This window comes from Salvelinus alpinus, chromosome 1, assembly GCF_045679555.1.
Source record: "Salvelinus alpinus chromosome 1, SLU_Salpinus.1, whole genome shotgun sequence".
Lineage (NCBI taxonomy): Eukaryota > Metazoa > Chordata > Actinopteri > Salmoniformes > Salmonidae > Salvelinus > Salvelinus alpinus.
In genome coordinates, this window is record NC_092086.1 from 107,646,178 (window position 1) to 107,660,802 (window position 14,625).

The 14,625-nt window shown below is 44.9% G+C and overlaps 1 protein-coding gene across 1 annotated transcript in view; it reads left to right on the forward strand.

The window, feature by feature from the left end:
• The first annotated feature begins 4,958 nt into the window (after window positions 1-4,958).
• The window catches only part of LOC139538172 (SH2 domain-containing protein 3C-like), a 142,684-nt gene continuing 133,017 nt past the window's right edge, over window positions 4,959-14,625 (forward strand). Inside the window, exons 1-2 of the mRNA XM_071340048.1 lie at window positions 4,959-5,150; window positions 10,906-11,857. Of these exons, the coding sequence (XP_071196149.1) occupies window positions 5,129-5,150; window positions 10,906-11,857 (974 nt within the window). The 5' untranslated portion in view covers window positions 4,959-5,128. The remainder of the gene's footprint in view (window positions 5,151-10,905; window positions 11,858-14,625) is intronic.

Sequence of the window (14,625 nt, forward strand, 5' to 3'; positions counted from 1 at the left end):
CCTTCCCCTAACTATTTTAGTTAACCCTTCCCCTAACTTTAACCCTAACCCTAAACCCTTTTAGTTAACCCTTCCCCTAACCCTAAACCCTTTTAGTTAACCCTTCACCTAACCTTTACCTAACTCCTAAACATAACCCTATCCTTAAGCCTAACCCCTAGCCTAGCCCAGCGTTTGCCACCTAGCCACCTAGCTAGAATTCGTGACATATAATACATTTAGCAAATTCTTCACATAATACGAATTGTAATTCAAAACTTATGTGTACAACTACTCGTGGAACATCTCATTCCTAAATCATGTGCATTAATATGGAGTTGGTCCCCCCTTTGCTGCTATAACAGCCTCCACTCTTCTGGGAAGGCTTTCCACTAGATGTTGGAACATTGCTGCGGGAACTTGCTTCCATTCAACCACAAGAGCATTAGTGAGGACGGGCACTGATGTTGGGTGATTAGGCCTGACTTGCTGTCAGAGTTCCAATTCATTCCAAAGGTGTTCGATGGGGTTGAGGTCATGGCTCTGTGCAGGCCAGTAAAGTTCTTCCACACCAATCTCAACAAACCATTTCTGATTGGACCTCGCTTTGTGCACGGGTGCATCGTCATTCTGAAATAGCAAAGGGCCTTCACCAAGCTATTGCAACAAATTTGGAAGCACAGAAATGTCTAGAAATGTCATTGTATGCTGTTGCGTTAAGATCTCCCTTCACTGGAACTAAGGGGCCTAGCCCGAACCATGAAAAACAGCCCAAGACCATTATTCATCCTCCACCAAACTTTACAGTTGGCACCATGTATTGGGGCAGGTAGCGTTCTCCTGGCATCCGCCAAACCCAGATTTGTCCGTCGGACTGCCAGATGGTGAAGTGTGATTCATCACTCCAGAAAACGTGTTTCCACTGCTCCAGAGTCCAATGGTTGCAAGCTTTACACCACTCCAGCTGATGCTTAGCATTGTGCATGGTGATCTTAGGCTTGTGTGCGGCTGCTCTGCCATGGAAACCCATTTCATGAAGCTCCCGATGAACAGTTCTTGTGCTGACATTGCTTCCAGAGGCAGTAGTGAGTGTTGCAACCAAGGACATATGATTTTTAGACGCTATGTACTTCAGCACTGGCGATGCCGTTCTGTAAGCTTGTGTGTCCTACCATTTTGCAGCTAAGCCGTTGCTGCTCCTAGACGATTCCTAGACGATTCCTAGACGATAACAGCACTTACAGTTGACTGAGGCAGCTCTAGAAATGTGACGAACTGACTTGTTGGGAAGGTGGCATCCTATGACGGTGCCATGTTGAAAGTCACTGAGGTCTTCATTAAGGCCATTCTACTGCCAATGTTTGTCTATGGAGATTGCATAGCTGTGTGCTCGATTTTATATCAAATCAAATCAAATGTATTTATATAGCCCTATTTACATCAGCAGATGTCACAAAGTGTTTATGCAAAAACCCAGCCTAAAACCCCAAACAGTAAGGAATGCAGATGTAGAAGCACAATGGCTAGGAAAAACTCCCTAGAATGGCAGGAACCTAGGAAGAAACCTAGAGAGGAACCATGCTCTGAGGGGTGGCCAGTCCTCTTCTGGCTGTGCCGGGTGGAGATTGTAAGAATTCATGGCCATTAAGGCCAGATTGTTCATCAATATGTTCAAAAGTTCATAGATGACTAGCAGGGTCAAATAATAATGAAAGTGGTTGTAGAGGGTGCAACAGGTCAGTACTTCAGGAGTAAATGTCAGTTGGCTTTTCATAGCCGAGCGTTGAGAGAGAGAGAGAGAGAGAGAGAGAGAGAGAGAGAGAGAGAGAGAGAGAGAGAGAGAGAGAGAGAGAGAGAGAGAGAGAGAGAGAGAGAGAGAGAGAGAGAGAGAGAGAGAGAGCGAGAGAGGCACACAGAGAGAGAGACACACAGAGAGAGAGACAGACATAGAGAGAGAAAGACACACGGATGGACGGCCGGGACAAGGTAGCACGTCCGGTGAACAGGTCTGGGCTCCATAGCCGCAGGCAGAACAGTTGAAACTGGAGCAGCAGCACGACTAAGTGGACTGGGGACAGCCAGGAGTCATCAGGCCAAGTAGTCCTAAGGCATGGTCCTCAGGTCCTCCGAGCTCTATGACCACCGGTCAGCAACGGGTGTAGCTGAAATAGCCAAATCCACTAATTTGAAGGGGTATCCACATACTTTTGTATATATCGTGTATTATACGAATTTGGTGATGGACATCTACAAATGAATACATACCATACGAAATGCAACATATCATGCAGGCAGCACTAACAGCCTGGGGGCGAAGGTCTCACATGCAGGCAGCACTAACAGTTTGTTGGCGATGGTCTCACATGCAGGCAGCACTAACAGTCTGTGAGCGAAGGTCTCACATGCAGGCAGCATTAACAGTCTGTGGGCAAAGGTCTCACATGTATGCAGCACTAACAGTCTGTGGGCAAAGGTCTCACATGCAGGCAGCACTAACAGTCTGTGGGCGATGGTCTCACATGCAGGCAGCACTAACAGTCTGTGGGCGAAGGTCTCACATGTATGCAGCACTAACAGTCTGTGGGCGAAGGTCTCACATGTATGCAGCACTAACAGTCTGTGGGCAAAGGTCTCACATGCAGGCAGCACTAACAGTCTAAGGGTGGTCTCACATGCAGTGCTATATTCTGGTTGTCGGTACCTTAGAATGGCACACACACATGACTGACACACACACACGATTGACACACACACACGATTGACACGCACACACACACACACACACACACACACACACACACACACACACACACACACACACACACACACACACACACACACACACACACACACACACACACACACACACACACACACACACACACACACACACACACACACGTGCACTTCTTCTGTATACAGTTTTTTACGATTGCTTACACACTAAAATTTAACTTTTCCCACAATTAGCAAAACCTTACACTCAAGGAGCAAAACACAAAGCTAGATTTGCACAACTGTAAGCACATTGTCAGCTTCACACTATTTTCAAAACATTACACACAGTGATTTGCAAAACACTAAACACACTTGTATACATCAGACACGGAAGTATATCATGATGTTACTTCCTTGCAATTCCAAAGCACTGACTGTCAAATTACCACACCTATGAGCCAATCTGTTAAACACAGCCATCAGTTGCACAAACACATGATTGCTAAATTGTAGACACACCAATCATTAAGCACTATAAAAATGCAGCAGGTAGGTTCAACCAAAATGGAAGGAGTCAGAAGAAGAGTGAGGGTGAGAGGAGGAGTACGTAGAGGAAGAGCCGGAGGTCGAGGAAGACCTGAAGCAGGAGGAGAACGTGCACAAAGAAGAAGAGGACCAAACTTATCAGATGACATTCGTGCAACACTAGTGGACCATGTTGTGAACCACGGATTGACGCTGAGGGAGGCTGGACTGAGAGTTCCCCCAAATCTTAGCAGATATACAGTGGCATCTGTCATAAGGACTTTTCGACAGGAAAACAGGTAAAAGATCTGTCTACAGTTACAGTAATCAGCCGCTTATTGTATGCACCATATCAGCACTTGTGATACCCCTTCCTGTGACATTGTCCAGTAAGTTACATGTATTATTCTCTACATAGGATTGAGGGTCGGGAACGGGGGTAACATCACCCTTTGCGCTGCTATTTCACAGCATGGGGTTGTCCTCCGTCATGCCAAAATGGGCCCTTACAACACACCTCACATTCGCGCATTTTTGGACCGATTGCACCACATCGTCACAGCAGGTAATGAAATGCACCAGATGCAATACACGGTCATCTGGGACAATGTGTCATTCCACCGCTCTGCTTTGGTCCAGAACTGGTTTCAACACCATCCACAGTTGACAGTACTATACCTTCCACCATACTCTCCGTTTCTAAACCCTATCGAAGAGTTTTTCTCTGCATGGCGGTGGAAGGTTTACGATCTCCAGCCCCAGGCTCAGGTACCCCTCATTCAGGCCATGGAGGACGCCTGTGACCAAGTCGACGCCGCAGCTGTGCAAGGATGGATTCGACATTCAAGACGGTTCTTCCCGCATTGTCTTGCTAATGACGATATTGCTTGTGATGTTGATGAAATTCTCTGGCCAGATCCAGCTAGGCGAAGAGATAATGTATAGTATGTTTACTGTAGTATTTTCTGTACAATATTGCCAGTTTTTTTCAGATTATTTTTTATGTTTGTTGTTGTGATTTACTGTAATTGTAACCTGTACTGGATACAGTATTTTACGTTTGTCTGCTAACAGTGTTATGCACACTACTGTAGTAGCATGAAAACTGGGACATGTTTTGTTGTGATTCTCCATGTTGACATGTTGACTGATTTGGGTATATGGAGAGAAATAAATGATATTTTCCTCAGTCTGCAGCATTGGTCTTGTGTAGTGTTTGTATAGTTGCACTTTCTCTGTGTACTTCATTTACAGTACTCTAATCACTGACAATTAGACTTGCTAAAAGTGTTTTAGGTTAGCAACAGCAGTATGTAACTGGTTCAAAAAGATTGAAGTCATATGAAATGTGTGTGTTTCGTATGGTAACAAAATATTATTTTTATGAAGTCGTGTATAGTTTTGACAAAAGTGTTCCATTTTGCAAATTATCTGAAGTGTTGTGCTAATTGTGTGTAGTGTTTTGACAAACCGGGCCCTGTTTTCAAAATTGTGCTTAAACAATTGAAAAAAAACTGTAATAGCCTTAATACTATTTCAAGCTCCTATCTCACCCCTCTATCACCTCCTCCTCCCCACTGCCCAACACAGGAAGCACAGAGGTCTGTTTACACAGCTAGCTTCTAAAGCATGCATCTCTACATCTGCCCCGTGGAGCGGAACTGAATTGTGTCGGCTAGAGGAGAGGTTGGTTCCAGCTCTAGATCTCCAGTCAGTAGCTATCTTCCCCCCCAGCCAGTCAGTAGCTATCTTCCCCCCCAGCCAGTCAGTAGCTATCTTCCCCCCCAGCCAGTCAGTAGCTATCTTCCCCCCCAGCCAGTCAGTAGCTATCTTCCCCCCCAGCCAGTCAGTAGCTCTCCCCCCCAGCCAGTCAGCCTGAAGTTGGACATCATCCCACATCCACAACATGAGCGGAAAACGGAAACTGAGTGAGTAGCCTACGATGTGTGTGTAGTACCACTTTAGTGTGTGTGTGTGTAGTACCACTTTAGTGTGTGTGTGTGGAAAGTGACGATTCACGTTAATCGTAAACTAAATGTACCTCTATTATGATTATGTCACGTTGGTGACAGGACAGCAGCTCTGTTTGACGAGCCACCTGCCATTCCTCTCACTAGTCTCATGCAAATGTATAGATAGACAACATATCTACAGTCTCTATGTCTTCATCTATCTTTTTAGACTGACCTAGATAAGGCTTTCTCGCTGATAAATAAATGAATAGGGACATGCTAAAAAATGCACTTCTCCTGATCTAGCCTGCTACAAGGAGGTGCTAGAGCTACACCATTACAATAACATGTGTCATGACGACCTCAGACTACGTAGCAGGGACATACATGACTCAACACCATAGACATCATATACTGCATTATAATGTATAGGTTATATATGATAGGCTATTTTTGGTCCTGACATATACCTCAGCCTGGTTTAATGGAGAACATTTCTTCATTTCTGTACTTCACTGAGGGGAAGAGGAGGTGGAAGTGTGAAAATACCACACACACACACACCTGCAGCAGCAGCACACACAGGAAACATTTCAGTTTCATCAGTTATCAGGTCCTCTTTGAATGTGCTCTTTACGTCACAGAGGAGAGATAGTAGGTAAGATATCACAGTTGCAAAAGTCATGGTACAAAATTCTCCTTTACTGTGTGGCCAGTGCCTCTTTGAGGACAAAGTAAAGACCAACCCAGCAGTTTCTTTCTCATCCTCCTGTTCACTGGCTGCCCTGTTCTGTCCATGTCTGTTTAATATTTAACTATCAGAGTCTTCTCAGTTAATGGTCTGGACAGAAACACAAGAGTCTAGAGAAAGTTCAGAGAACAACGGTTATTACTGTAAAAATTAGTAGCCTACTGTAGCCTACCTTTCTGAAATCACAGGTATCCAAAAGCAGGCAAAGCCTCCCTTTTTTTGCTCAATAAGAAGAGCTTTCACACCCCTTGACTTATTCCACATTTTGTTGTGTTACAGCCTGAATTCAAAATGGATTAAATATGTTTTTTTCTCACCCAGCCACAAACAATACCCCATACTGACAAATAGAAAACGTGTTTTTAGAAATTTTAGCAAATGTATTGAAAATGAAACACAGAAATAACTAGTTTACATACAGTGCATTCGGAAAGTATTCAGACCCCTTCCCTTTTTCCACATTTTGTTACATTACAGCCTTATTCTAAAATTGATTACGTTAATCTTTTCCTCATCAATCTACACACAATACCCCATAATGACAAATAGGTTTTAAGAAATGTTTGCAAATTAATAAAAACAAAAAAACTGAAATACCTTATTTACATAAGTATTCAGACCATTTGCTATTAGACTAAAAGTTGAGCTCAGGTGCATCCTGTTTTCATTGATCATCCTTGAGATGTTTCTACAACTTGATTGGAGTCCACCTGTGGTAAATTCCATTTATTGGACATGATTTGGAAAGGCACACACACACACCTCTCTATATAAGGTCCCACAGTTCACAGTGCATGTCAGAGCAAAAACCAAGCCATGAGTGCGAAGGAATTATCTGTAGAGCTCCGAGACAGGATTCTGTCGAGGCACAGATCTGGGGAAGGGTACCAAAACATTTCTGCAGCATTGAAGGTCCCCAAGAACACAGTGGCCTCCATCAATATTAAATGGAAGAAGTTTGAAACCACCAAGACTCTTCTTAGAGCTGACCGCCCGGCCAAACTGAGCAATCGGGGGAGAAGGGTCTTGGTCAGAGAGGTGACCAAGAATCCGATGGTCACTCTGACAGAGCTCCAGAGTTCCTATGTGGCGATGGGACAACATTCCAGAAGGACAACCATCTCTGCAGCACTCCAGGAATCAGGCCTTCATGGAAGCCCCTCCTCAGTAAAAGGCACACGACAGCCTGCTTGGAGTTTGCCTAAAGACACCTAAAGGACTCTCAGACCATAAGAAACAAGATTCTCTGGTCTGATGAAACCAAGATTGAACTCTTTGGACTGAATGCCAAGTGTCACGTCTGGAGGAAACCTGGCACCATCCCTATGGTGAAGCATGGTGGTGGCAGCATCATGCTGTGGGGATGTTTTTCAATGGCAGGGACTGGGAGACTAGTCGGGGTCGAGGGAAAGATGACCAGAGCACAGTACAGCAAGATCCTTGATGAAAACCTGCTCCAGAGCACTCAGGACCTCAGTCTGGGGTGAAGTTTCACCTTCCAACAGGACAACAACTTTGAGCACACAGCCAAGACAACTCAGGAGTGGCTTTGGTACAAGTCTCTGAATGTCCTTGAGTGGCCCAGCCAGAGCCCGGACTTGAACCCAATCGAACATCTCTGGAGAGACGCGAAAATAACTGTGCAGCGATGCTCCCCATCCAACCTGAAAGAGCTTGAGAGGATCTACAGAGAAGAATGAGAGAAACTCCCCAAATACAGGTGTGCCAAGCTTGTAGCGTCATACCCAAGAAGACTCAAGGCTGTAATCGCTGCCAAAGGTTCTTCAAATCAAAAATCAAATCAAATTTTGTTAGTCACATGCTCCGAATACAACAGGTGTAGACCTTACAGTGAAATGCTTACTTACGAGCCCCTAACCGACAGTGCAGTTTCAAAAAATACGGATAAGATAAAAGTAACTAAAGTAATTAAAGAGGAGCAGTAAAAAATAACAATATATACAGGGGGGTGCCGGTACAGAGTCAATGTGCGGGGGCACCAGTTAGTTGAGGTAGTATGTACATGTAGGTAGAGTTAGTTAAAATGACCATGCATAGATGACAACAGAGAGTGGCAGTAGTAGGGAGAGGGGAGGTGGGGGGGCAATGTGAATAGTCTGGGTAGCCATTTGACTAGATGTTCAGGAGTCTTATGGCTTTGGGGTAGAAGCTGTTTAGAAGCCTCTTGGACCTAGACTTGGCGCTCCTGTACCGCTTGCCGTGTGCTAGCAGAGAGAACAGTCTATGACTAGGGTGGCTGGAGTCTTTGACAATTTTCAGGGCCTTCCTCTGACACCGCCTGGTATAGAGGTCCTGGATGGCAGGAAGCTTGGCCCCAGTGATGTACTGGGCCATTTGCACTACCCTCTGTAGTGCCTTGCGGTTGGAGGCCGAGCAGTTGCCATATCAGGCAATGATGCAACAGGTCAGGATGCTCTCGATGGTGCAGCTGTAGAACCTTTTGAGGATCTGAGGACCCATGCCAAATCTTTTCAGTCTCCTGAGGGGGAATAGGTTTTGTCGTGCCCGCTTCACGACTGTCATGGTGTGCTTGGATCATGTTAATTTGTTGGTGATGTGGACACAATGGAACTTGAAGCTCTCAACCTGCTCCATTGCAGCCCGTCGATGAGAATGGGGGCGTGCTTGGTCCTCTTAATACTGTAGTCCACAATCATCTCCTTTGTCTTGATCATGTTGAGGGAGAGGTTGTTGTCCTGGCACCACATGGCCAGGTCTCTGACCTCCTTCCTATTGGCTGTCTTGTTGTTGTTGGTGATCAGGCCTACCACTGTTGTGTCATCGGCAAATGTAATGATGGTGTTGGAGTCGTGCCTGGCCATGCAGTCATGAGTGAACAGGGAGTACAGGAGGGGGCTGAGCACGCACCCCTGAGGGGCCCCTGTGTTGAGGATCAGCGTGGAGGATGTGTTGTTACCTACCCTTACCACCTGGGGGCGGCCCGTCAGGAAGTCCAGGATCCAGTTGGAGAGGGAGATGTTTAGTCACAGGGTCCTTTGCTTAGTGATGAGCGTTGAGGGCACTATGGTGTTGAACACTGAGCTGTAGTCAATAAATAGCATTCTCACATAGGTGTTCCTTCTGTCCAGGTGGCAAAGGGCAGTGTGGAGTGCAATAGAGACTGCATCATCTGTGGATCAGTTGGGGTGGTATGCAAACTGGAGTGGGTCTAGGGTTTCTGGGATGATGGTGTTGATGTGAGCCATGACCAGACTTTCAAAGCACTTCATGGCTACAGACGTAAGCGCTACGGGTCGGTAGTCATTTAGGCAGGTTACCTTAGTGTTCTTGGGCACAGGCACTATGGGGGTCTGCTTAAAACATGTTGGTATTATTGACTCGGTCAGGGGAGAGGTTGAAAATGTCAGTGAAGACACTTGCTAATTGGTCAGCGCATGCTTGCAGTACACAGCCTGGTAATCCGTCTGGCCCTGCTTCCTTGTGAATGTTGACCTGTTTTAAGGTCTTACTCACATTGGCTGTGGAGTGCGTCATCACACAGTCTTCTGGTACAGCTGGTGCTCTCATGCATGTTTCAGTGTTATTTGCCTCGAAGCGAGCATAGAAGTAGTTTAACTCGTCCGGTAGACTCATGTCATTGGGAAGCTCTCGGCTGTGCTTCCCTTTGTAGTCTGTAATGGTTTGCAAGCCCTGCCACATCCGACGAGCGTCAGAGCAAGTGTAGGACGACTAAATCTTAGCCCTCTATTGACGCTGTTTGTATGTGTTGGGTACAGAGATGGGGTAGTCATTCGAAAATCATGTTAAACACTATTATTGCACACAGAGTGAGTCCATGCAATTTATTATCTGACTTGTTATGCAAACTCATTAACTTATTTCGGCTTGCCATAACAAAGGGGTTGAATCAGGCCAGTAAAAAAAAAGAACGTCATCAATTTTAATTGCAGGCTGTAACACAACGAAATGTGTAAAAAGGCAAGGGGTGTGAATACTTTCTGAAGGCACTGTACTAGGCATACATTCCCCACCACCAATGCATAATCATTATCAGTGCTGACTCAGTCTCAACTGTTGCTGTTCCCTACAAACTAAATAGGTCTTCTATCTTAAAACATTATCATCCTCAATATTCAAGAATTGAATATAAAGCCCCCATGCAGTCTTTAAAATTGTATTTTTAAATCATCACTGTATGTTTTATGAATCACTGTGTATGTTTACTTCATGAAAATACGTTTTATAATTTCCCTCCCTGAGCCTCCTTTTGTAATGCTCAGTCTGATCATGTGGGCGTGTTGATACAAATGTAAATATATTTACATATACAGCCCTGAATGGCAGATAGGATCGTAGACTCTAGAGCCTACCCTGCTTACCCCTTCAAAGTAGGAGAATACATATGCAAATAAAAGATGACTGCTCATTGGTCAGAATAATCATATCAGATTGTGATGTCATGCTGTCGGCCAAAAACTCCATCCCACCTGAACAGGCTGAAATTCCAGCAATTATTTCCACAATTTTTTTCCTCTTACACTAAAAGGACATTCGCAATTTCAGATTGTTAGTTATTTCGAGCTCATAGTGTGGAAATATCTGTAAAAAAAACTGTAAAAAGAAGTCAGCTCATAACCCCTCAGACAAGTTGTTTCCATTCCTGCCCAGTGTTTATATATTGTTCCCCTGAGGGGCTGTTCTCGATCTTACACCAACTCCAAATCTGAGCATGTTATATTGTTAACTTTGAACAGCTGGAGTTCTATAAAAAAGAACCAGGCATTCACCTGCAAACCAACAACCCAGCCCAGGGGGTCAATACATTACATTCCAAACATTCTAGAACACACTCAACATTCTAAAACACTTAGAACAGTTTATGTGACAAAATGAAACAAAACAGTCTATACAAAAGAGAACAGACATATTACTAAGAGCATACCAGGGTATTACTGTAAATGTATGACACATTGTATGTCTGTCTCTCCCCCTCAACAGGTTTCAAGTGGCTCGGGAGTCTCTCCAACCTATCCTTTCGTCGTGGATCATCGTCAGAGAAATCTCCCTCTAAGCCTGACGGGGGCAGAGCTCTGGATGTGGTATCCTCCCCCGACGCCGCGGAGACGTCTGTTGACGACATGGATATGACTCGTCCGCGCACCTCCAGCTACGCCCGCTCCAGCGACAACTATACCCACATGGGCACCTTGCCCCGCCTCCTCCTCAGGAAGAGAGACAAGAGTGGGAATTCTGTGAAAGGAGGAACCAAGAAGGGGGCGGGGCTGGGCAGGAGTCAGAGCCAGCGGCCGGCAGGGGACCATGTCTGTAGCTCTCCCCTTCTCACAGCTCTATCTAGCCAGCCTGGCTCCAGACAGGACCAGCCTGGCTCACCTCTATCCAGCCAGGCTGGTCCTGGTCCAAAGACCCAACAGGCCCAGGGGCTGCCTCCCCTCCCCAGAGGGGGATCACTCAGTAGGAGTAAACACAAAGACCCACAGGCCCACTGTGAGGAAGGAAAACCACAGACAAGTCAGCTGATGTCAGCTCAGGCTGTGGGGTCTGCTACCTCCTCTACCGCTTCGTCACTTGTCTGTGATGACGTCCCTGAAGGAAACACATTCCCCCCTGATCAGGGTGTTCCATCTCCAGATACAGCATCAACTGGCGGGGCCAGAAGGAATCTTCCTCCTGTTCCTGGTCAGTCAGTTTCAATGTCCTTACAGAGACAGGTGACCATTCAGACAGAAGAGCCATCTCCAACCCCTAAGGTTCCTAAGAAATCCCTGCCTGGGACCCAGGTCACCCAGCACTGTGAGGAGGGCTTCCCCAGGGAGAGAGCTGATAACCTAGGGACAGACAGTAACTCCAGCTCCCTGCCTGAGACGGCCTCCTGTGGCTCTAGTGGAAGAGATCTTCAGAGGGAAACTCATCCTGGTGAACCTGTGAACAGGTGAGAGTAACCATTTCTTGAATTTCAACCAAAACTGGCATTGTGGATGTGATAAAACTGGCATTGTAGATGTGATAAAACTGCCATTGTGGATGTGATAAAACTGGCATTGTGGGATGTGATAAAACTGCCATTGTGGATGTGATAAAACTGGCATTGTGGGATGTGATAAAACTGGCATTATGGGATGTGATAAAACTGCCATTGTGGATGTGATAAAACTGACATTGTGGGATGTGATAAAACTGGCATTGTGGGATGTGATAAAACTGCCATTGTGGGATGTGATAAAACTGGCATTGTGGGATGTGATAAAACTGGCATTGTGGGATGTGATAAAATTGGCATTGTGGGATGTGATAAAACTGATCCACTGTTTGTAATGCAGCTCAGCATAATCAGTATCCCTGATTGGTTACTTTCTCATAGATAAAGCTGCTGTGAGAGGGAGGGAGGGAAGGCATGACTAATTTGAGCTACCTCAGCCCATTCTTCAAGGAGTCCAACCTGAGGATCTGTGTCTAATGAAGTACAGTCGTGGCCAAAAATTTTGAGAATGACACAAATATTAATTTCCACAAAGTTTGCTGCTTCAGTGTCTTTAGATATTTTTGTCAGATGTTACTATGGAATACTGAAGTATAATTACAAGCATTTCATAAGTGTCAAAGGCTTTTATTGACAATTACATGAAGTTGATGCAAAGACTCAATATTTGCAGTGTTGACCCTTCTTTTTCAAGACCTCTGCAATCCACCCTGGCATGCAGTCAATTAACTTCTGGGCCACATCCTGACTGATGGAAGCCCATTCTTGCATAATCAATGCTTGGAGTTTGTCAGAATTTGTGGGTTTTTGTTTGTCCACCTGCCTCTTGAGGATTGACCACAAATTCTCAATGGGATTAAGGTCTGGGGAGTTTCCTGGTCATGGACCCAAAATGTCAATGTTCTGTTCTCCGAGCCACTTAGTTATCACTTAGTTGCCTTATGGCAAGGTGCTCCATCATGCTGGAAAAGGCATTGTTACACCAAACTGTTCCTGGATGGTTGGGAGTAGTTGCTCTCGGAGGATGTGTTGGTACCATTCTTTATTCATGGCTGTGTTCTTATGCAAAATTGTGAGTGAGCCCACTCCATTGGCTGAGAACCAACCCCACACATGAATGGTCTCAGGATGCTTTACTGTTGGCATGACACAGGACTGATGGTAGCACTCACCTTGTCTTCTCCGGACAAGCTTTTTTCCGGATGCCCCAAACAATCGGAAAGGGGATTAATCAGAGAAAATTTTAAGACAATTAAATACTCTACCAACAAAAAAGCTGTTAAAATGATAAATGTGAGTATATCCCTTAAGGCATTTGTGTAATGTGTTATTGTACCCCCTAGCCCTGCCCATAGCCCAGTGCCGCCCTAGCCCAACTGTCCTTTGTACACTAATTATATATTAAATCAAATGTTATTTTTGTAAATTAAGAAAGATTTGCTAAATAAACTAAAGATAAAATAGTAACACAATAAAATAACAATAAGGAGGCTGTATACAAGGAGTACTAGTACCGAGTCAATTTGCAGGGGTACTGGTTAATCGAGGTAATTGAGGTACATGTAAGGCTCTGGCAGTCATGAAATTGCCTCAGCCGGTGATTGTCAAGCAAATAACTGCTGGTCTCACGGTAATTGACCGTTAATTAACATAGACACATTAAGCATGCTGCAAGCCGGCAAAACACAACAGCACAGAGCATAGCTCCTTCACTCCCACCCCACTATTGCCCCACGAGGAAGTAGCAAGATATTGGCTACACTATCAGGCCAGGGTGATCGCTAAAGCACCAAAAACGCTCGCCACTGCGTCTGCGTCGCACCAAACGGCGGGCGTCATAGACACAGGGAATTTTCCATTTCAGTTCCTCCACCTCAACACTTAACGCCACCCCAGTAATCACTCCTTTCAAAGGCACCCTGCTCTGGAGAGCAAAGCAAGTCACAGGTCTTTTCACTAGTCGCGTGACGTGAATCTCCCTGCTCCACCTGGACAGAAGAAACACATACAATTGGGAAATGTGAACATTGCTACCCATGATGGTTCTCTTTTGGAACATGTTCCCACCTATAAATACCTTGGAATTTGGTTAGATGATAATCTCTCCTCTAAAACTTTTTTATATAAATAAATTTGTCTGTCATCACAGCACAGAAAGGAAATTGTACAGGCCACTTTTATGTCAGTGCTTGATTATGGGGATGTTTTATAGTTGAAGTCGGAAGATTACATACACTTAGGTTGGAGTCATTAAAACTCGTTTTTCAACCACTCCACAAATTTCTTGTTAACAAACTATAGTTTCGGCAAGTCGGTTAGGACATCTACTTTGTGCATGACACAAGTAATTCGTCCAACAATTGTTTACAGACAGATTATTTCACTTATAAGTCACTGTATCACAATTCCAGTGGGTCAGAAGTTTACATACAGTAAATTGACTGTGCCTTTTAACAGCTTGGAAAATTTCAGAAAATGATGTCATGGCTTTAGAAGCTTCTGATAGGCTAATTGACAACATTTGAGTCAATTGGAGGTGTACCTGTGGATGTATTTCAAGGCCTACCTTCAAACTCAGTGCCTCTTTGCTTGACATCACGGGAAAATCAAAAGAAATCAGCCAAGACCTCAGAAAAACAATTGTAGACCTCCTGTCACGATCGTCGTATGGGAAATGACCGGACCAAGGTGCAGCGTGGTGAGCGTACATCATTTTTATT